Source organism: Pararge aegeria, chromosome 11 (genome assembly GCF_905163445.1).
Source record: "Pararge aegeria chromosome 11, ilParAegt1.1, whole genome shotgun sequence".
Lineage (NCBI taxonomy): Eukaryota > Metazoa > Arthropoda > Insecta > Lepidoptera > Nymphalidae > Pararge > Pararge aegeria.
Window position 1 is genome coordinate 7,030,867 of NC_053190.1, and position 24,269 is coordinate 7,055,135.

Here is a 24,269-nt window from a genome sequence, read left to right on the forward strand (position 1 = left end):
ACAAATGTCTTAGTCAACTGTCAAATGTCAATTATTGTGAATTGAAATTTGAAAATAACTCGGTATACCTACCTAATACTACCTACTCAACTTTTAATTCCAATTATCACTAAAAATTCAATGAGATATCATTTACTATCTAATTTCTAAACAGCCTACATTGGTTATTTTGTTGTGTAACCAAATGGAGTTAAATAGTGAGAATGAAGACTTGCCGCAAAACATTGAAACTAAATATCCTTTGCTTCAATTTGAGAAACAGATTTTTATCGATATCTTTGAAAAGGATGCTCTTGTTATAATTGCAAAGTAAGTAAAATATGCTGCACATACTTAATAAGAATAATAACAACATTTTATTTTAACGGTGTCTTTCAATGTGCTATATGATAATATTAGATAGGAATGATTTGTTTGTTAATTTGTACCTAGCTGTTGCCCGCGACTTTGTCTGTGTTGGTTGTCATGTTTTTAATCATCCCGTAGGAACTTTTCATTTGAGTAGTGTATTCTTCTTTTAGAAGTGTATATTTTTTGAATTTTTTTTTAATTCACTCAACAATTAGACTAAAATATCTAAAAACAACTCTTTTGATTAGGTGTTGCCCTTAAATGGTAGTTTGTTGTTAGAATATATTTAAAACTGATGCAGCAGGAAACTGGATTCAATTGCCTTTTTTTTTTCAGAGGGCTTAGTTATAATGCTGTGGTTGCTAATTTATTGTGGGTGCATAAGGATCCAGGCAATTTAGTTTTAGTACTTAATAGCAGTGATCATGAGGAAAAATTATTCACGGAGAAATTCAGATTAACTGTTTTACCTAACACAGGAGCTGAGAGGCAAGTTAACATAATTAATCTTAAAATATCTATGAATCTTAGTATAGAAAAATACAGCTTCTGTAAATAATATACTTATCAATATACTACATCAAAAAACACCTCACTATCTATCTGCAAAGTAAGCGTAGCTTGTGTTATGGTTACTAAAATGGCTGATGAATAATATACATAAATAATTAATATACCGATAAACACCCAGACACTGAAATAACATTCATGTTAATCACACAAACATTTTCCAGTTGAGAGAATTGAACCTTAAGCTTTAAACTCAAAAAGCAGGGTGTATATGCAAATCAGCTGTTTGTATGTTTGAGTTTCGAAAAGTCCATACAGTCATTTTATTGAATTTTTGGCCTGGCTTTAATCATATATGATTTATTAAAATCTATTTTATTAAAATATGCAAAATTTCATTTTAAACAAAAGAAACAATGAAGTGTTTAATTAAATACTTACTTTAAAAGGACTGCTAAATATTTAACATCTTTGTGAAGTTAATATTATTTCTAACAATTTCAGGGAAAAAGCATATTTAGAGGGTGGTGTATACTTTGTATCAACAAGAATTTTAGTGGTTGATCTTCTGAAAAACCGTGTCCCGGTGAGCAATATAACTGGCATTGTGGTTTTGAGAGCTCACACTGTACTTGAATCATGTCAGGAAGCTTTTGTGTTGAGATTGTTTCGACAAAAAAATAAGGTTGGTGCTTTTATATATAATATGTAAACATTATAATCCACTTTTCTTTAAAAAGTTGACACTTGGCATATGGTTAGTTATGCAAAACATCATCATCATCCTCAACCTATTAATTTCCCACCAATGGGCATAGGTCTTCTTTGTTGTAGATACGAGGATGTTAGTGCATACACCCATGATATACACTTATCCAGTGGAAGGTTGTAATGATCATTATCAAAGATTAGAGATAGCCTAGTTTTAGGGCTTGGGTTTTCCATTCTTCATTTTTCAAAACAATGCTATTTATTAAATTATACAATGTAGTAAACTTTTTCATTTTGTTACAGATTGGGTTTATTAAAGCATTTTCTAATTCACCAATTTCTTTTACCTTTGGATATCATCAAGTGGAAAAAGTTATGAGAGCACTATTTGTCACTGAGCTGTTCTTGTGGCCAAGGTATAACATAATTTTATAAACACATAGTATATAACATATTACATTTTACTGGTTTTTTTTTTGTTATTTTTTGTTTCAATTGAACCAAATTGCTCTGTAACAATCATTGAATTAAGAACATACAGAATCCTCATTCAGCCATTATTGTACGTAAAGCAATAGTGTACACTGTACAGTGTGTAGCACATGTCTCAATTTACACCGGTGGAATGTTTTTCCAACGATTTGTCTAAAGTTAATACAAATTCAGCTCATCTAGCAAAATTGATGAACCCGTTTTGATTTTAGGAGGTAAAAGTGTATGCTTTTTTGTTTAAGACACTAATCTCGTGACAGTTCCACCCCTAAAACATCTAGTGACACCTCGCTTATTTACATGTAATGTAATCAAAAGTGCTATCTATGTGACTATTTGAATTGAGAAATATTTGACTTTGACTTGAAAATAGAACTCATGAACTCTTTCAGATCTTTCTATTTTATGGTGAACGTTTCGAACATTACTATAAATACACATTACATTAGTATTAAAATAATTACTGTCAACTGCTAAATGGTATAAAGCAACTCGTTTGTTGGATAAACCAATTTAAAGTGGAGTGGTTTTGATTGCTTCAATATAATAGTTGTGTACACGGTTTTTTATGTTCTTAATTCTGTGGTAACAGTAACTCAATTTCGTCACTATTTTCAGTATTGGAAATAAATTTCTTTATATCAATTCAAACAAATAAAAATGGCGATAAACGCTAGTTCTTGCGTCACGTTTATGCAACGTTCCCAAAATCCGAGAGACCCTATGTTATCAGTCACGATTATGATCTTTAAGTCTCATAAAGTTCTTTCTAGCGATAGAAATCTTTAAAACAGATTGTTTACAGCCTTGTAAACTTACAAGACTAAACAGAGAGTGAACCAATCAATGGCGTTACGGATCACGTGAACTTTAGATGACCGATTGGCTCAGTGGGCAGTGACCCTGCTTTGTGGGTTCAATTCCCACAATTGGGGCTGATGGCGATGTGTGTATTGTCGTAGTATATTTATTTGTTTACAAAAAAAAAAGTTTTCTATTTTTGTAAAATGTTAAAATATGATATATATAATATATGAATGTAGTGATATTTGTGATACTGTCATGTACCCTTCTATGTAAAGCGTTCATCCATTTAGCCAAAATATTATTTATTAACTAACTATATTGTGCTTTTTAGGTTCCACGGAGCAATAATTAAAAGTCTTAAAAGCAGACAAGCTGAAGTGATAGAGTTGCATGTCCGCCTCACCACAAACACGAGCCTCATACAATCGTGTCTACTTGATATTATGAATTATACGGTTAAGCAGCTAAAGAGCATTAACAGAACGTTGGATATGCAAGTAACTTTGTTCATAAAACTATCAAATCACGGAAAGTTCCAATCAATTTTCCTTTTATACAACGGTTAAAGCCTTCCATCAGACAAGACCAGAGAAAATTTAATATTAAATTCTTTTTTAAATATTATACATTCCCAAATTTCGCCTGCCGGGAATCTAGCCCAAGACCTGCTACTTAAATTCACAGCATTCAAAAAGCTGCTCAAGCTTGCTTAAATGTATAATTCAATACAATGACTGCAGCTTTAAAGATAATTATTATATTTCCACGGCCCGTGTCTATAATTATCACCATTCAGTCTTGCCCTGTAAATTTATGTGTACATTTTCAATAATTGTTATTCAAAATAAGTGGCAATCGGCAGCTTGTCTGAGCAAGGAAATAGGAAAGCCAAGGCATAGGAATTTATACTGTCTCCGTCTGTCACTGTGTCAGAATCACCCTTAGCTTATTAAAGTCCTACTGTTGGGCACAGCCCTCCTCTCTGAATGGTTGTACAGTTTTTAGTGCACTGAGCCACCACGTTGCTCTAATGCGGGTTGGTGGGTTTTACTATTATTACAAGTAAGTAATCTTTACCGGACTTAAAATGCTCGGCACGGAGGTTGACACCGCTAATTTCCAAGCTCAACAATGGTTTTGAGAATTCTTTAACAGAAAACCATACCAGATACGCTATCCGTTGGTATACTACGAGGCTCGCTGTTTAAATTGTTGGATACGATATCTGACAATCCCATATTCTGCCATCTTCTTCCTCTCTCTTTCTTTTTGGCGACGATATCCAGCAAGCAATGGGAGCTCACATCTTCTTCCTCTGTCTTTCTTTTTGACGACGATATCCGGCAAGCAATGGGAGCTTTATGTACAAGAGTAGCAACAGACAAAGTATAATGGAGATTGTGGAGGAAGCGTTTGCAACCGAAATAAAAACTATTTTATTTTATGAATGTGGAATTATTACATTTTAGGAAATAACTACGGAAAACTGTATCACAAAGAAATTTCACAAGATTTTACAGTCCCAGCTAGATTGTGTCTGGCATCAACTTAGCACAAGAACTAAGGAATATATCCAAGACTTGAAAGTGTTAAGAACAATGATACTGTAAGTATATACATAACAGAGAAACCTAGAAATAATTGAAAACCTTAATTAACTTTAACTAAAGCATTTAATTAAGAAGGGATATAAAAATCGAGCGAATGAATATGGCAAACATTAATGAGATACTGCTATACATAATCAAACAGCATAAAGGAGAATGCCGGATGTAGTATAGGATTTGGTTTCACATAGTACTTACAAGGTGCCTTCTTGGAATTTATCTAATTTTGAAGGGTTTAATAATTATAATACATTACCAAAACATTAAAACACTAGTTCGGGTTTCAGAGTTACATGCAAATGAAGTTCGTGAATTAAGGTTATTTTTGCACATGCGATTATTGTACCTACCTATTGATGGTACTGTTTCAATATATAAGAACCCCTAACCTATTTCATTAAAAGATTTTATAACCGTCGAAGAGGATTGGGATTTGAGAGGTTGTTTTTTAAAAATAAAAACTTAATTTTTGATACCAATTTAAATGAGGCACTTTGGTGCCTCATTTAAATTCCGTGTTCCGGCATTCTCCTTTATGTTTACATAAAATTTACTTTAACAAAATAAAAAAATTAAATACAGAGTGGGTGTCTATAAAAAGGGCATTTTCGAATTTAGGTTAGATTTATAAATTACATTGGTAAATATTAATATAATATTTACACTGACACTTTGGTTTTTTTGGGTGATTAAAGATGGCCGTTGCTACATTACATTCGCACACTCAATATTTCAGTGAGCCATATTCATAGTAACAATAATGTTAATATTAATTCAAATTCACTTGTTTAAATAATACCCAATTGAAAATACGATTTAGCCTTAAAATTATTGTTTCAGAAATCTAATACACGATGATTCGGTATCCTTCTATGCTTTAGTGAATAAATACAGGACACCTGAATATGCGAAAGTTAATTCAGGTTGGATACTCCTAGATTCTGCAGAGACCTTATTTCGTTTGGCGAAATCTAGGGTCTTCAACAGCAAGTTTGGTAATTATTTAAACACTTACACTGTTGGTACAATTTGAATCATTTTTATGAAGGTATTTTGCGCGGTGAGGACCTGTTTACGGCATAACTAAAGTTATGGAAACTTTATTGGTCTATGTGATACAAAAATACGGCATTACTTTTATGTATAATTATACTGTTTGTTTCCCTTGAAAAGCTAATAAATAAATAAATAAATAAATAACTGTTGTAACGGCTGTAACGGTTTCTACGTGTAGTCGTACCGGAACTCTTAACTACTTGCAAAACTTTGTAGGTTACTACATTTTTTTTTATGACGTATAGTTCTCTGATACAACTAAGCTAACTCAATAGTAACAAAGCAAATGTGACAGAGATCTTCAAGTAAGAGATACCTTATCTAATTAAAAAAAAGATTTGACTAAGATAAACGAAATATATACTATGTAGTCAACTGAATTAATTAGACAGGCTATAAGACATATTTTTTTATTTCGACGAGACATTTTTATTTTTTTATATTAATAATTTGTGGGCCAAGCAGATGGATACCGGATGGATGTAAACAGCAAGGAGCTCGTCCTGAAACATGCCGCCCTGTGTCCATCAATTTAAGGCGTAGGACCGGAACACAGTATTGCTGCTTAGCGGCAGAAATAGACATGGCGATAATACTTCCCCGGACGAGCTCTGACACATAAAAAGCTTTACTACTACCGAAAATTTCTTTTTGAAATTTGATATTTCATGAATATTAGGTTTCTAATAAAGGTTCATAATTCTATTTTCGAAAAATACTATAGTAGTATTAACACTACACTATGTTATTTCTTCAACATATCAGTACCTATTGCTGTCTAAATACAAATGTTATGTTACAAAAGTTATTAATTTCCATAGAGTTCGATCCGGAGCCATCACCAAAATGGAAATGTCTGTGTGATTTGTTAATAGACGAAATTCCAGAGGAAGTAAAGAAAGCCCGAAACGGTTCCTTAAACAATACAAAAATACTTATCCTATGCAACGATAACAAGTCATGCAGTCAACTAAACCATCTCCTGACAATGGGGGAGAACAAATATCTATTTTACACAGCTTTAAGGAGGGATTTAACTATAAACTCGGTTGCATGGAAGTACAAAAAGTTAAATAAGCCAATAAAATCGGATGAAAAGACCAACACCCGAAAAGATACAGAAAATACAATCGAACAAGATGACGAAGATAGCGATGAATTGAATAAGTCTAATTACGTATTAACATTATCTCAAATGGCGGCCAGCGATTCACTGCAGAAATCAAAAGCAATCAATGAGAGTATGTTCGAGCCTATTTCACAGGTATTAAATGTATATTCTTTACTAGCTGTTGCCCGCGACTTTATCTGCGTTTGATTTTGTTTTATGTGGCATTAAATTTAATTGTAGTTCTAAAAAAAATTTAAGTATTCAGTCAAGCCTTCATTTAAGGCTTTGCTGATGTCCGCTGAGGAGTTCTGTCCTCTATCTCCAACCACAGTTTAGGCAAAATTAAACACATATATAGTACAGAAATAATTATTTAAATCGCTTATGATTTGTCGGAGTTGTGGTGTAAAATCGTCAAACACTTTCATCCCCAAAAAGTATCCTTTATTACTTCTAACACTTCCAAGAATACGTATACAAAGTTTCATGAGGATCGGTTTAGTAGTTTTTGCGTGAAAGCGTAAAAAACAAACTTACATCGACATTTATAATATTAGTAGTGATTTTTGACTGTCACTTCGGATTTAAATTAATAACCTTGTATTTTTTTCATAAATTAAGTTTAAAAAAACGTAAATTTGTTTTTTTTCATAACAGTAAATTTTAACTCAACACACTGCACTAGATATTATCTCGATGATTGAATCAATGGTTGGGAAAGCACTGGCCACTAAGATACGGGATTTCAGCATTAAAAAGATTTATTGTACTGAGTTTTTGTAATAAATATTTTCTCCTTCTATTTCTATTCTCTATTTTTCGGTGATTAATATATTAATGTAGTCAGTAAACTAAATTATTCATCTATTCTAGATAGAGAACTTAGACATAACGCAATTGGAAACAGAGAGGCCAATAATCTGCATACAAACATTCAAACAAAACGGTAATCACTTTTCCCTCGGACAAACCTTGGAGGTATTACGTCCTGAATACATTATTCTGTACCACAGCGACGTTTCAGCAGTTAGGCAAATTGAAATTTTCGAGACTAATAAGAAAGATGATGAGCCAAAATCAAAGGTTTATTTCCTGATTCACGATAAAACAGTAGAAGAACAGTCGTATCTGACATCGCTGAGACGGGAGAAACAAGCGTTTGAGCTGCTAATACAGACAAAAAGTGTAAGTTATTAATTTCCTGAGATATTTTTTTCTAAGACATCCTTTACATACTTATTACGTAATACCCTTATTAGTATTACTTTGCGGTAAAGAAAATCAGGCATGGAGCCTGAGAATTCGCTATAAAATTCTCTAAGATGTACATATAAAATGTATGTGTATGTATTTATTTACACCTAAATATTATATTTTGTAGTGTAAATATTTATAATAGTAGTAGTTAAATTATGATTATAGTATATGTATTTGTATTCTGCTCCTTTACCCTTTATCATTTCATTTATTTTCCCCAAGGGATGTCTGGAAGAGATTGCTTTAGCAACAAAACCGCCTTTGCATACCAATGTTTGTGTAAATATTATTTCGATATAATATATGTGTTGTTTTTAATGTAAGTTTCTGAGTGCAATAAAATCTTACTATCTATCTATCTAAAAATGTATAAAGCCCACAAATTCGCACTTGGCATAATTTCTTCTAAAAGGAGACCCGCAGGGTGATTACGTATCTCGCGACAGGTTTGCGACGGTCGTAAATCTTGCAATCACTGCTGTCAAACGTCACTTTTGTTTATTTATTGTATGGAAAAGTGACGTTTGACAGCAGCGATTGCAAGATTTACGCCTGTCGCAAACCTGTCGCGAGATACGTAATCACCCTGCCGTGCTTTGTAGTACTCCGGAAATGGGTTGATAATGATAATTTAGATTAAAACACTTCAGCAATGTACATTTTTAATACTGCCCTTGTATGCTGAGACTGCGGTTCCCAGGTCATCAAACCTAATTTGGGTTAACGGGACACCCTATATTATTGAGGATTTAGTGTCAGTATTAAAAAAGATACGACAAAAAATAGATTGTAACGTCAAACTTTTTTGATTATTACCGGTCACAGTCTACTCACCTGCGCTCGTCAACGCTCGGCGCTTGTTGGTTTGCGAAATGTCAAAAGCCTAATAAAAGTCGGACAAACCGGACACGGCTTGCAATCAAAAAGCCTAACTAATTCCGGCTTCATCCGGAGACCCTAGTCCTATTGTAACTTATAAATTTATCAAACTTAACTTTGGAGTTTCGTTAATCTATCAAAGAACGCGGTTATCAAATTTTTACTTTACAGTTCCATTAAATATGCTATACTAGCGACCCGCCGCGTCTTCGCAATGTTGCAATGTAGATACTAATGTTTGGAGTAAACAATAATACAATTGTGTGCGTGGGCACAGTGCCTAAAAAACATACTGAAGCTACACAGGTGTCAAAGTTCAAGTGAATGACGTAACTTTAACACCACCTCCTTTTACAATTTTTATTTTTTAATAAAATAGCTCAGTTTATGAAGATTAGAAGGACATTGACTTTACATTGACTTATAATTTTAGAGCAATCATTCATCTTCGTCAGTAGCTGAGTCGTGGCAGATAAGTATAAATTGTGTTATTGACCGGGAAACGTAAAACACATGCTTAAGCTAAAGCGCAGTTAATATTTCCAAATCAGCGCCAGTAGGCATTGGAACTAACCTGGGAAGTGTAAAGAATATTAGTGAGATGGACAGATTATTTATATTTTCAGGTAATGGTAGTCCCTTCATACCAGGATGGCAAGACAGAGGAATATTTCAATTTAAATGTGGAGGAAGAAGATGATTCTGTGGACACTAGAAAAGCAGGTTTGCATTGGAATACTATGCCACAAAATTGGTTTTACATATATATCTCTCAAAACTCATTAGTAATCTGGACTTATTAAACTTTAATCAACTGAATCCAAAATAAGATTCTTTTAATCGTCAGTATAGTCGGAAAAATGTAATAGGCCCGTTTTGACATTTGTGCAAGACCATAGAATGTAACTTGGAACGAAACTGAAAGAAACAAAAAAATAAAAATCAATTACATACAGTGTTTTAAAAAATACGTAAATTTTTTTGGGACGTTAAATAATATGAAAGAATATATCGCGAGTATTCTTTTTGCGCTTACTTCATAGTAGCATGCAATTTATAATTGTTGCGAAACGTTCCGAAAACAGTTACGTTCTCAGTCTTTTTTTTTTTATACTAGAGCTGTAACCATTTTTTTACTGAATATCGAAATTAAATATGGTGTAGTTATCTTTACTGCAAAGAATAAGCTTGGTTCTCAAAATGGGTTCTAAATAATGAGTCTGAGTTGATGTGTCTGACCAAGCGGCACATGACTGAAGCGTCCCCGCGCGCACTGCGCAGTTTTTCGTTCCTCATCTTGTAAAGTTGACTGTGCGCTCGTTTAAGTTTGATATATATTGTTTACTATTACGTTAACTATGGCTCTTCTATTTTGGACATTAATTTAAACATAGTGATTTGACTCGATTTTTGTGTTTGTTGTTATATGGTACTAACTCTGTTTCAACATGTTGAAAAGTCGACGTATAATCAACAGCCAGTCACGCGTATTGGTTGTGGAGTTAAAGGAATACTTTGAACGAACGAACACTTTACAATACATAATAATATCAATCAAGTACTGATACAAACTTGAATTGATTTATCGTGAGTATCGAGTACAGAGTCTTATGGTTCCATAACTAGTTACGTCGCGATGACAAATGTCAAAACGGGCCTATTACATTTTTACGACTATAGTAGGCATACAACCTTATTCCTCACAAAAAATACATTTTATTTTTATCTTATTAAAACATTGCGCTTCACGTTATTTGGACGAATAGTTAGGAGATAACAAAAAAGTTAAAGACTTCGTTCGTGGCGCTCGATCACCCGGCTTGCACTTTACTGTGGCTGAATGGTAAGTTTATGCCTATGAGTACACGATCGTTAAACTATTTATAACATACTACCCTGTTAACCTTTGCGCGAGCAAAACCGCGGGGAACAGCTAGTCCAAGTGAGGAGTGTACGATTTAATTTAGCTTACTTTAAATGTGTTTCTGATTTTTTTATTGGAAATTTTTGATCACAGGTGGGCAAGTTAAACGTACGAAGGAGAAGCCGGTCGTTATCGTAGACATGAGGGAGTTCCGCTCCGATCTGCCTGCTCTGTTACACAAAAAAGGCATCAACATCGAACCAGTAACTATAGCTGTGAGATACTTATTATTATCGTACCCCACTATAATACTAATATTATGTTTTTTTTTTCTTTATTCTTTCTCATAGGTAAAAGGCAAAGGTATATCACCGTCCAGCCATGTCTTTAGGTTTTATATTTTGAAATTGTAGATTGTGCTTCAAGGACATTAAATGGTTTTCATAACTGAGTTACACTCTGCTTTTCGTTTCGATTGCGAGGTCAGAGGTTCGATTCCTGGGTCAGATCCAAGTTAATATTTCAATGAAGTATAAAATGGGTTTTATCACCGAATTTGGCAGTTTTTTATTTCGATTACAAAGCAGTAAATATTGTAAATGATAATAATTATTTCTAAAAAAGAAAAAAAATCCATACTCATAATAATACATAGAATAGATTTAAAAAAAACCGCTACATAGTAGATACATAAAGATTATATAATAATAATTATATATTTCCCATAGGGAAAAGGAATCACAGATACAAATACCATAACTGAAAATAGAATAGGTTTAAAAAAATACTGCATACTATAAGTTTCGTGATTTCCCGCCAATTGTTCATACTCTCCTGAGCACAGACTACATAAAAAAACCACGCGTGGAATGATAATGAGCGGACTATACCTATTACGTTATGACTTATGTTCTTGTCGTTGACATTTTAATAAGAGTAGCTAGAAAAAAAGTAAATCAAAAAATGTAACAAACAACGTAGTATTTATATACTCTTTTGATAAAAAAAAAGTATCTTCACCTAAAGGTTAGGTATGCCTTAATATAATCAACAATAGTAGACCCCAGAGATTTTATGCACAAGTGCATAACATGAGTTTTAGTCCGCCTACACATACCCTAAAGTATGTTTAAAAAAGTATTATTTATCTCCGGCTCATATTTAGGGCCACTGATTCAGCAAGTATCGATGCGTGCATACGTAGAGAACGTTGTTATCTCATTTTTCGCGATACACTGAGTACTCAAAAATTAAAAATTACACCCATAATTTCCGATATAAATGCTATTTATTTTTTTACTGTAGGAATTGGATAGCGTTTCTTCTTCACATAGTTTTCGTGGACTTGTCACCTACCATAGTTGTGTTATTGACTGCAGATCGGCGACTATATTTTGACCCCTGACATATGCGTGGAGCGTAAGTCAATATCGGACCTCATCGGGTCCCTGAACTCTGGGCGGTTGTTCGCGCAGTGCACGCAGATGTGCCGCAACTACAGTCGACCCATCCTGCTCATCGAGTTCGACCAGAACAAACCCTTCAACTTGCAGGTACGTTAACAGATCTATGCCCGTTTTCACTAAACCTAGGAATCGCCTAAATCGAATGTCTAATGATTGAGTCGACGTCTATAGAAAAAAAGTTTCACCTACTCTTAGGTAATAGCTATTGGTCAAAGATGCATGCCTAGGAATAGCCTTAGATTAGGAGTCACTTATTTAGGCATCGCCTTGTTGGCCGTTAGTGAAAACGGGCACTATACTCTAGGTGGAACCATAATGCGCTATTTGCTTTGGGGTTAATCACCCGAATATTGCGAAGTGTTAGGTTTATCCATAAAAAGTGAATAGCGAATACGCGTATCAGTCGACTTGTAGGGTTTAAACCGTAACCACGCTGGTTTAGTGGGGATTAGTTGACTTTAATTGCCTTTGAACTAATGAACATTATCGGGTACTCTCAGGCAAATTACTCTCAAGTAATTTCTCCACCACATCTCCGTAAAGTCTAAACGGATTTAGTGCGAGAAAAAAAAAATAGAGACTTTACATTAGAAGTTCCACAACATAGTTCTTAAGTTGTTTATGTATTTTTTTTTTTTGGTAAGGAACCTTTTTCAGTTTGAAAATTAACTTCCAGGGCAGCTTTGTAGTATCGACCGACCTGGATGGTGCTGATATACAGCAAAAATTGCAACTTTTAACGATTCATTTTCCGAGACTGAAACTAGTCTGGTCACCAAGTCCTTACGCTACCGCAGAACTGTTTTATGAACTGAAAGTAAGTAATCAGCATATGTTACACACAGGATTATCTCTGTTAGTGATGGGACCAGTATTCATGTATTACTCGGTACTCGGCATACTTGGCAGTTTTGTAAGTACTCGTACTCGGCCGAATAGCTCGGTTTAAATTCCAAGTTATTCGGCTAAGGATGAGTAGATAGCGAGATATGATACGAGACGTATTAAACTTGCTTGCGTACCATATACGAGATTATACTAAACTTGAATAAAAGACGCTTTAGAACCGTATACCAGATGTACTAAACTTGCGCAAATAAACGAGACATACTAAACTATCACAAAAGAAACTTGCTACCTGTCGGCGACTAGCTTTACCTTAAATTAGAATAATTAATATAAGCAGGAAGAGTAGTAGAAATGATGATTATAAGCTATTAGCATTTAAGATATTTTGGTAAGATAGATATTATTTAAATGTTAGAACGAATGATTATTTAGTAATAAGATTAGATTGTGTTAGAATTGTTACTAAATAAAGAGACCCCGAAAGGTTTTATTGGCGGTTGGACACATTGACGCTCGATAGCTCACGACGAGTTCTCGACCGGGAATCGTATATAAATAGGCCACTCTGGCCGACCGCCAATGAGTCGACCCGGAGCATTGAAACTAGAAACATCTCGTCTTTTATTGTGAAGAACATCCTGAAACCTCAAAAACGGTGTCGCTACCCCCACCACGGGCTACGACTACCTGAACACGGTGGAACTCACGACCGGAGTGCGTAGCAGACGGGCGCCGACCAGCGCACGAGACAGAGCTCCAACTCTGTCTCAGAACATAAGGCAGGGTTCTTATACCTGCCTTATTTCGCGCCTCGTCACCCAGTGGGACACGTTCCCTTGGCGTTGGTTCGGCATAAAACGCCGACGCGCCGCAACAGTTGGTCCTTCGAGCCGGATATTTTGATGAAGAATTCCTGTCGTGGGGAGAATTTGAAGCTTGAATAGGGATCTGGAGAGATGCCTCTCTCTAGGTCAATGAAGGATGTGCTCCGCGCGGCCTCTCAGCGAGAAGAGAAGGCGATTACGCGCAGAACACAGGAGACATCAGAACACATAGCAACAGATTCTTCGCGAACTCAATCACCAGGAGCCACCGGGATGAATATCAATGTCTCCAGAAATACAGGGGAAGATCGACTCAAGCAGCAGACCGCTGGGAAAGAACTGACAGAGCGAAAGAACCTTCTAGAACAAGAGGCCATGAAGAACAGTTCTGTAATGACTGTGGTGCCTGGAGGTTCAGTTCGCGCGAAATCATTTCGGTTCAAGAAATCTGCAGCCAGGCTTCGCGAATTAGAAGCAGAAGAAGAACTGCTGCAAATAGAACTGAGACTAGCTTGCATCAGGCTAGAGAAAGAACAGATTATGGATGATGAAGACGATTATCTGAAGGAGGAACCTGCCTCGGAAGAAATATCAGTCCCAGCCCAGAAATGGATGGAGACTTCTTCTTTGACCGAAGTCAAAGATGAAATCTCTGGGCAACTGATGGAAGACTCTCAAGGACCGGCTGTAAAGAACGAACATCCTGCAGAAACTACAGCTCAGGCTCATATTACAGCTGGCGCTAGAAAACAAGCACTTGAGAGTCACACGACTCCAGCAGCAAGACGATCTCCTCAAGCTCATCATCAACTTAATCAAGAGCTACCATATTACGATGGAGATAGCTCAGAATGTACGGCTTTCGGAGTAGTGTACGATGACACTTCAAAGTCGTACAGACCGACGCAGAAAATGACGAGATTAAGAAGAGTTTTAAAAGGAGCGGCAAGAAATACATTCCTGAGCTTGTTTTGCTCAGGTGCTACTCCAGATCGAGATATGAAAGCTCTTCAACGTCGCCGTGGAAGACAAGATTCACTTGTGATGAAAGAACTGGATCAGATTAAAACCCTTCAAAACATAGAAGAGAATCCAGTCATAGTGCGAGAACTAGTTAAGAAGTTGGCATCGTATCTAGAGTTCAAGTGGAACGATGCCCAGGAAGACCAAGAACCAGCAGGTCTCGAATTGATGGCAGAACTTCTCAACAAGCAAGCAGGCATGTGCGGAGCTTACGCACCACTTGCGAAAAAGAAGCAGCCACGCGAACACGGATTGACACACACTGAAATTGAATCGTACCAAGAGGACAACAACTACAAAGAACGAGGAAAGAAACTGACGGTCCACCCTGATTTTGATGGCAAGACAAGAATTGCCAATATAAAAACTAGAAAAGTTCTGCGACATCCTAGTTCCAGCAAGTTGCCATGGGAAATATCGCCGAATCGCAAAAATGGTGCTACGCACGGGGGGGAGACTGTCGGCGACTAGCTTTACCTTAAATTAGAATAATTAATATAAGCAGGAAGAGTAGTAGAAATGATGATTATAAGCTATTAGCATTTAAGATATTTTGGTAAGATAGATATTATTTAAATGTTAGAACGAATGATTATTTAGTAATAAGATTAGATTGTGTTAGAATTGTTACTAAATAAAGAGACCCCGAAAGGTTTTATTGGCGGTTGGACACATTGACGCTCGATAGCTCACGACGAGTTCTCGACCGGGAATCGTATATAAATAGGCCACTCTGGCCGACCGCCAATGAGTCGACCCGGAGCATTGAAACTAGAAACATCTCGTCTTTTATTGTGAAGAACATCCTGAAACCTCAAAAACGGTGTCGCTACCCCCACCACGGGCTACGACTACCTGAACACGGTGGAACTCACGACCGGAGTGCGTAGCAGACGGGCGCCGACCAGCGCACGAGACAGAACTCCAACTCTGTCTCAGAACATAAGGCAGGGTTCTTATACCTGCCTTATTTCGCGCCTCGTCACCCAGTGGGACACGTTCCCTTGGCGTTGGTTCGGCATAAAACGCCGACGCGCCGCAACACTACCTATATACGAGACATACTAAAATTGCATAAAAAACACTGGTTAACCATATAATTATGAAGTGTACCTACTTAATATGCCTAAAAGAAACTTGCTAATTGTATACGATATTTTCTAAACTTGTTTATTTTAAGTTTAAATGTATCCCATTGAATAGATCATACCGCTTTTCCCGTATAAAATATATCCTACGTCCATATAGAGAATGCAAGGTATATATGCCTAAAAAATGTAGATCAGTGCACAGCTTCAGCCATAAATAGGTTACTAATTTGGAGACTATTTTACAGCAAGGAAAAAGTAATCCCAATGTCGAAGAAGCACTAGCCCTCAGCGGCGATACAACCGCGGATGACATGAACTACGAGAGATACAACATTTTGGTGCACGACTTTGTACAAAAGCTGCCCGGAGTAACTACAAAAAATATTACAAGGCTAATGAATAGAGGGATCTCGCTGGATCATTTAATCAGTCTCACTCAGGTATTTAAATCATTTATACATGTAGGTATAAAACAGAGTCGCCCAACGCGGCTTGTACGCTTATGTCTTTTAGCAACGGAGCTAAATGCAGTTTTTAGCAATAGATTGAGTGATTCAAAAGGAAGGTTTACATCGAATACATGCATTAAGTAGGTAAAAGCCGGGCCCCATTACGTTACGTACTTCCGTCCCGGTTGGCCGCGTTCCGCGGGACCGCAAGCCTTTGAAAAGCGCGAATCTCCGAACTGCATGTAGAATGCGTGCAAATCCGGGGCGCTAGTATTTTTTTTATAACACTGCAAATTAGGCTTTGATTGCAATATCACCTGATGGTAAGTGATGATGCAGTCTAACCTGTTCGGGAGTATGGTAGTCATACCTCAAATCGGTTTCTACGCGACATCGCGCCGGACCACTGAATCGCTTAGCGACACGTCTTTGTCGCTAGGTTGGTAACTGGGCATGGCCAAAGCCACCGACCAGGTCAATATTAGTATATAGTAGTAGATTATATTATATCATCATCAATCACCCTTAGGACATAAACGTACCGCAGCTGGGTCACAGGTATCTTCCATTATCTATAGGATAATGTTTTAAGACCTCTGACAGTCTTCAGAGGCTGAGGAAACACCGACACGTGTAATACTCAGAGGCAACGGACTATCTGACCAACGCGCAGCATAAATTGGTGTTAGAAATATTGAGTTAGGTTCACATAAATAAAATACAGTGCACATATTTAAGAGTACTTTGTACTTCGAGATTTATTTTAATTATCTACTAGGTAAACATTTTTCATACTTATTCTTTACTTTCGCTTTATTTAAGCAGGTACGTATAATTTATCATAGTACCTGCCGACTTAATAGACTAAACTTTAACCGATTAATATTTGGTCACAATGGTGCTTATAACAGCTTCTAGCAACTAGGTTTAATGTAAATGTGTTAATACTCATCTCCAATCTCGTTAGCAACTTGTGGTTTGTAAGAAAGTACGTTTCAATGACTCGCAATTAAACTGGTTGTTCGTTTTACTTTGATTTATAAACAATTACTTCTTCTCATAATTAGGTGTAAGAGAATAGAATGACCTTTTAAACTTCAACCAACTGTACTTTTAAGTTTTAACCATGCTTGTTTTTCCACCATCACCGGTTAATTCCCCCCTTTTTTTCACCACTGACATTGACATTCCTCCTACCAAGACCTACAGTTTTCGTTCAGGAATCGGGAATACTCAACAACTGATATCGTATCGATATTATTTATTTGATCCTAACTGATTCTTAGTGCTGTTTATTACAATTTGTTTGTTTGGATATTTTATTTATATTTATTCCAAATGTTAGTCCATATTATATTATTGGCTTCCAGGATTCCCTGAAGCACTCTGTGACGCTTTGTCAGTCGCATTAGTTTGTTTATCCTACCAGGCTGCTTCAGTGCGACTTAGCGGGCTTTAACGATTATTACCACATGCTTGTGAAAACTGGAACCTAGATAACTTCAATTGTGTCTCATTATGCATGTGTAAAGAGGTTTTTTTCTAGGAGAATGAATAGTCCAATAAAATATTTCTAACTTTAGGAACAGTTGGCAGAATTAATAGAAAACAAAAGCGAAGCGGAAACTTTGTACTCAATATTGCATGTGAAAGCTCAACCTACGGAATCTGACAAGACGAAATCATTCGGCAAGAAGAAATTTACAGGAAAGTTTTATAAAAATACGAAATGAAAGATTATTATGTTTTTTTTTATTTATTATTTATTACATTTACATTTACAAAGAAGCATAATTACATTTTTTTAATTAATAACATATTTGCTAGTCATTTTTAAGAAACAAGTTTAGTTATTTGTAACATGCAATAGTAATTAATTGTCAATTTCTTAACATAATAAACATCAATTTAAAAAATGATTTTTTTTAAAATAAAATATCATTCAAAGGCTTTCAAACTTTAACTCCACGGACCTAAAACAATTACAATTGTTGGTTTTAAAATGTACTAAAAAACATTTTTTTGACAAAAACAGAACAGACTAATAGGAAGTTACTATGCATAGATCATAAACTTCGTATTCCTTTTATGAAGCAAGGGAAGTACCAGCAGTTTTCTACATTTTACTTGGCATTAACTTAAAAATATTTATTTCTTGCTTTTTAGTTGTATAACAAAGTTGGTTCTTTTTATCACGTTTTTAATGGATAGGTTTGCGACTATATCAAATTTATAATAGTCGAATGTCAACTGCTCATAACCTTCTAGAAAATATTCCTCTCGAAGCCGCCGGCGTTAATACTTGAGGACTTCTCCCGGCACTTCACCATCAGCTCCTTTGTTGTGACGAGCATATAATGCTTACCTACTATATACCATAATCGTAACGCGACCAGTGTAATACTTATTATTGTGCAGTTCCGATGGTCATCCGTGTTCTTCATCATCAGTTTTACTAGACCAAATTGTGCTTTTCGTCAGCAAATGCTCAAGTTAGTTTAAAAAAGACCCAATAGCTATCGGTGTCCCTATAATATTGGAAGGATTCCCTCAATTTCTCCAGGACCCCTTCAACAGATCTTGACCTGATTAAAATGGGACCACTGGGGAAGTATACCGTCTCAAACAAAAAATACAAACGAATTGAGAACCTCCTCCTTTTTTGTGAGTCGCGAGTACGCGATTAATCGCCTGGTAAAATTGAAATGCTGGAACATTTGAATAAAAATATTAGTTACTACAGCCTAGTAGTTTTGGCTATTGGAATAATAAATATCTTTAGTACAGAATACTCTTGAGGAACCGTGCATAGACAGTGTATTTCGAAAGATCTGTTGTAAGTGCATAATGATTGAAGATATTATAAATTGCACTGTGTAAAATTGATTGATTTTCGCGGATTATATAATTTTAAGTTTACTTTTCCTTGATGTTAGTGTCTGATGCGTGAGTAACTCGTGATCCACGCCTCAGAAACTTCAAACAGTATTTTATGTCACATGACTGAAAGCTTTTTTTTTACCTGTAATGGACTAGCGCTTGCCCACAACCTCACCTGATGGAAAGTGGCCTAAGATGGCGCACACTTGCCTAGATGATGCCTATAAACTAACATTACAATGCTTTTAATTTTATTCTAATTGATGTTGAATCAATATGGTGTCTGAAGACCTGAAGAGAACTACACACAAAGCGTTACTGTTTTGTTCGTATCTGAAATGGATGCGATTTTCCTCTCGATAAAGATGATATTTTTTATTTAATTTCTTCAGACAGCTAACTTCACCTCATTAGGAAACCGGTCTAGGTTCAGTAAAGTGATGTTCTATCTACATAGTATCTCTATACTTATACTATGATCATTAAATTTTTTTAGCTTGTATATGGTACAGTATAATGGAGTCACTGTTTCATATTATGAAAATACATATTGTTTATTAAAAAATGAAATCTATGTATGCGATATGGATTTCAGTAATTTAATTACTTATAAAAGTCATGTACTTTTACACAAGCACTACTGTCCTAGAACCATGAGTAAAATCACAGGGAAGTATATCAGGAAGCAAAGTGGGTGATTGCTGCAACCACCGCAAATGTTGTGCAGATTATCACTAAAGTAGCAAGGGGTCACTCACGATATTGATGGTTCTTATCGGTCAGGGGGACATAAATAACACTCATAAGCTTCTTTATTGTGGTGGTACCATCAAGTGCTTTATCCACCTGAAAAAAAATGATTAATCATTTAGTTTGTTCGCATCGTACAACACATCGTATTTTGTCATATTTGTTTAATTCTATAAGTAATTGTATTCGGTATACAAAACTTACTTGGGTTAGATGCTGCTCACCTCCCTCGGGGCCCACAGGAACAATAAGTCTTCCACCAGGTTTCAATTGTTCCACAAGCTGAAACAAAAACGTTATATTCAAAGTGTCAAGTGTATTCTAAGAAAAGGATAAAAATAGTTCAAAAAATTGAAGGAGAGTAGTATTAGTTAAAATTTAATAGAGTCAAAAACAGACAGACTTGAAATTTCAGACAGGCTTACATAAGGCCTACATCCAGCCCTTCGCCCTTTCTAACAAATTTTTAATACCAATCATATAAAAATATATGCTTATGCACATGAATTGAATCGAAAAATAGATGATTAGTACTTTAGCAATTGTCTACTACAAGTGAAACGTCTAATACAAGAGGTTAATTAATTTAAGTTATATAGGTACTTAAAAAATAATGTTACACAGTTCTAGTAGATTTGGCATGGTGTTTTGCAATCAATTTAATAATGTTAACTCACAGCCCGAGGTAGTGTTGGGGCAGCAGCTCCAACATGGATTGCATTGTATGGAGCCTCAGAAGGGTAGCCCAGGCGTCCATCACCAACTGTGAATATCCAAGTTTTCAATGTACTCCAAGTTTCAAGACTGTATATTTTCTACTACCAAACAAACTGAGGTCTCCCGATTTTATAAGAATAGGGCTTATAAATTTAATTTTAATAAGTTGTAATTTTATTCAAGGGCTATAAAAAATAATGATAGATTTACAATATACTAGTTTGAAGATTATAGTGACCTATACAAGAATCTGCTACAAAAAAATCTAGTATTTAATGCAATTCCCACTGCCCAAAGCCTATAATCTATTCATTAAAATCACAGGCATCTATTTTTATAGATAGATATAGATATATCAAGATCCAGTTACTTACCAACAAGTTTAACTCTCTCTGAGGTAAGTAACTCCGGATTATCGACTTTAATGTTTTTAGTTGCCAATGTGACTAAATCAGGTATATGTTCAATGCCTATCACCCTTCCAGTCTCACCCAGCATGAAAGCCATACAAGCTGTAAGGTAACCTGATCCAGAACCTACATCCAAGGCTTTCTCACCCGGAATTAACTGTTTTCTTAGTATCTCCAATGCATGGGCATGCTAAAATAATAAAAAAACTAATTTTCATTGCAATTTATACTACCAAGAGTTTTTAAACTAGTGATTTCAGTTTACTAAATCACACCACTTAGTTTTGCATTTTGAAAATCACTTTAGCTTGAACTTCTCAGAATTAAACAAAAGTTGTGTGTAATATTACAACAGCATGAAGACTCCAATGAGTACTAATTATATTATGTTTACATATTATATAGAATTTGGCCTAAACTTATCAAAAAGCTTGAAAAAATTGTTTTTAACAACTAGGAAGTTATAATTTAAGTACATAATTACACATACAACTTTTTTTTACAATACTTTTTAGTGGCTGAAATTATACACTTGTAATAAACAAGTGCATAGTTAAAATCTAAATCACAGATAGCATTGAAGTGTCCTAATGCATATAGCATCTTTAGGCATCATTAAATAAATTAAGTGTGAGGTATGCAAGTACTATTAAGAATTCAGCTTGTTACACTATTGGTGGTAACACTTTTTAGTAATTAGTATGGCTTTCTATACAATATATGTGTATATCATGTGGCTTGATCAAGTGAACAGCGATATTACTTAATGCATGCTCACATGTGGCACATAGAGATGTTGCTTTGGCAGGTATTGCTTTGCTGCATAAGAACCACAGGTACTAGAGCAGTAAAGTAAATATGTTGAAATATTACACATAAAGCCTTATATATTTACAAAAATTTTGCACATTTGCAATGAGCGAACAAAGGCCTTTAAGTTTATATTAACGTAAAGATAAGAACCATATGGGGTGCACTTATAGTAGCAGAGTATCCAATCGATTGTGGTGAGTCATGGTATGGAGCATGTGGACAGTAATTCTTCCGATCAACAGCAACCATTGCATTTGCAACTGTGTCAGTTTTTATGATGCCATTTGCTGAAATATAAAAAAAAAGTTTTATAAAAAAGGTAAATTGAACTGTAATGTTCCATATGTGTACATATTGGAATATATTTTTTAATAGAAAACAAAGTAGAATTGTTTAAAGCCAATGAATTGAATAGTCAATACAGTGGAACACATACAAATAAAGAATGTTTGTATGTTCCTTTCAAATGTACAGACTAGCACTTGGCTGCAAATCTGCAATCACACCTTGCAGTATGATGCAGCCTGAAGAAGCACTTACATAAAAGGCTGGATGTTCCACTGTAGCATAACTTTTCAGAGTTATCTAAAGCCACACACTACAATATTTTAACGCTATGCACTTAAGATGCGACCCATCAACTCTGCTAAATAAACACAGCTCAATGCAGAACTAGAAGAAACGCCAGGATAACTACAAAAATACATGTTCACAGTATTTCTGAACATGAACGGCCCACAAAGTGACTCGTAAGCCTTATTTATCAGGTATTTATTAAAAACTAAGTAGCAATAAAAATATTTCTTGGAAAGTGAATACCTCTGAGATTTCGAACCAAATCGGCGTTGTTTATTCCGTGGCTTCTCCATGCCATACTCGCTAAAATTAAAATGCCTACAGATATAGAAACTTTACTCCATGGAAACCCTATTTTTTGTATTTCGTTGATTATTATGCAGAAGAAAATAAAAATAATTCTATAATTGACAATTTACGACAGACCAGTAAATAAAACAATTGACATTTATTTGACAGAGTACAAAGCACTGACAAGTTGTTTTGCCAGAAGTCTGGTAGGCACAGACTAGTAAATAAATAAGCAGTAGGCTTAAAGCATCGATTATACTACACGATAAATAGGGCACTAACTGATTTAGAGCCCTAATTTAGTGAAGTGTAATTACTAATTACAGTTAGGCAGTTAAAAACCCTAACTAGGTAGATCAAACCATCCTAAGTTTTAAATTAGTGTTGTATAATCGAGTTAGGTCGCTCATTCGGCGTGCAGCAATTTTCGTGCCAAAAAGACACCGACATATGTTAGAGTCTTTCGGTTGTTTATGGATGTAAACATTGATAAACACTAATTATCATAATAATTCGTATATAATACAATATATATCGTAAGAAGGAGGTTCAGGTATTAATGAGCTGAATTTAAGGTCATGATAAGAATTTCTATTAGCCTTCACGGAGGCCTTACTGCTTTCACGGAGTATCGTGTTTTGGTTTTGTTGTAGTCTTGACTTAGTGTCAGGACTACTTATAAACTAAATTAAGTTGTTTGGAATTCATTCTTAAATAACGCTGGAAATCAGAACAATGCCAAGCTTTTCATACTTGGCACGTGAAAGCTTAAGTGCTTACCATTGTACTTCCGCTTTCGTTCGATGACTGAATAAGGGTCACGATTGACGATGTAGCCCTTGTGAGGGTTGTTTACCACAACTACCACACTCATAAGTAGATCAAGCTTAGGTATCTTGACCCTGGAGCTGTAATGCAACTTGCCAGTTTAAAAAAATATACTGTACGGTGATATACCTATGCCTTTTTCCTATGGGAAATAATAAAGAAAAAAATATATATGACTGAATCGGCTGTATAGTGAGTGATTTTTGCCTGTCCTGAAGGGGACAAAATAAAAACAAAAAAAATGACAAACAGCAACCGTCAAAAATTGTTTTGAGAGTTGTAACTTGTAGGTGGGGCTTTTTGAAGTCTTCTCAACTTTTTTTTTCGGCGGGAAACTTCGTACATGGCGGACGCGGTTTTCTCAAATTTTTCTTTGATTTTACTGTAAACTCGTCTTGAAAAGGATTTGGTGTTGTTTATATTGAACTGTAACTTGGCCTGTCAATTTGTGCACACGTGTTAGTGAGATTCCGGTGTAATTTCGGTGTTTTATGTGAATTTACACAGCAGCAGAAATAGTTGTTATTGGTGATATTCGTATAAATCTAACCGTATTTGGTGTTGGTTAAATATTTATTATGTGTCTGTAGTTATAGTGTTTCCAGTAAAATGGATCTAGATACACCTCCTGAGCCGCCCGACCCGGGGGCATCAGCC

General features: G+C 35.4%; 2 protein-coding genes across 2 annotated transcripts; one reads left to right on the plus strand and one right to left on the minus strand.

Moving 5' to 3' along the window:
* Positions 1-50: 50 nt before the first annotated feature.
* LOC120627258 (DNA repair endonuclease XPF) lies at positions 51-18,118 on the plus strand. The gene is made up of 15 exons (XM_039895174.1): positions 51-309; positions 688-840; positions 1,366-1,546; positions 1,876-1,988; positions 3,203-3,368; positions 4,341-4,477; positions 5,319-5,473; positions 6,356-6,798; positions 7,519-7,830; positions 9,408-9,504; positions 10,799-10,920; positions 12,025-12,198; positions 12,788-12,928; positions 16,144-16,338; positions 17,931-18,118. Exons 1-15 carry the CDS (start codon positions 185-187, stop codon positions 18,078-18,080), a joined length of 2,664 nt encoding a protein of 887 aa, XP_039751108.1. The 5' UTR covers positions 51-184; the 3' UTR covers positions 18,081-18,118.
* Positions 18,119-18,275: 157 nt separating this feature from the next.
* LOC120627259 (protein-L-isoaspartate(D-aspartate) O-methyltransferase) lies at positions 18,276-22,909 on the minus strand. The gene is made up of 7 exons (XM_039895175.1): positions 22,737-22,909; positions 22,068-22,204; positions 21,069-21,294; positions 20,655-20,740; positions 20,182-20,259; positions 19,986-20,073; positions 18,276-18,320 (listed from the first exon to the last, which is right to left on the minus strand). Exons 1-7 carry the CDS (start codon positions 22,789-22,791, stop codon positions 18,307-18,309), a joined length of 684 nt encoding a protein of 227 aa, XP_039751109.1. The 5' UTR covers positions 22,792-22,909; the 3' UTR covers positions 18,276-18,306.
* Positions 22,910-24,269: the final 1,360 nt, after the last annotated feature.

Bases quoted from the DNA above. Each gene is read 5' to 3' on its own strand.
- LOC120627259 (XM_039895175.1), bottom strand. From the start codon at position 22,791: ATGGCATGGAGAAGCCACGGAATAAACAACGCCGATTTGGTTCGAAAT. The intron at 20,260-20,654 runs GTGAGTTAACAT...TTTTTGTTTCAG, and splicing joins CCCCAACACTACCTCGGGCT to CTTGTGGAACAATTGAAACC. The intron at 20,074-20,181 runs GTAAGTTTTGTA...ATTTTTTTTCAG, and splicing joins GTGAGCAGCATCTAACCCAA to GTGGATAAAGCACTTGATGG.
- LOC120627258 (XM_039895174.1), top strand. From the start codon at position 185: ATGGAGTTAAATAGTGAGAATGAAGACTTGCCGCAAAACATTGAAACT. The intron at 310-687 runs GTAAGTAAAATA...TTTTTTTTTCAG, and splicing joins GCTCTTGTTATAATTGCAAA to AGGGCTTAGTTATAATGCTG. The intron at 1,989-3,202 runs GTATAACATAAT...TGTGCTTTTTAG, and splicing joins GAGCTGTTCTTGTGGCCAAG to GTTCCACGGAGCAATAATTA.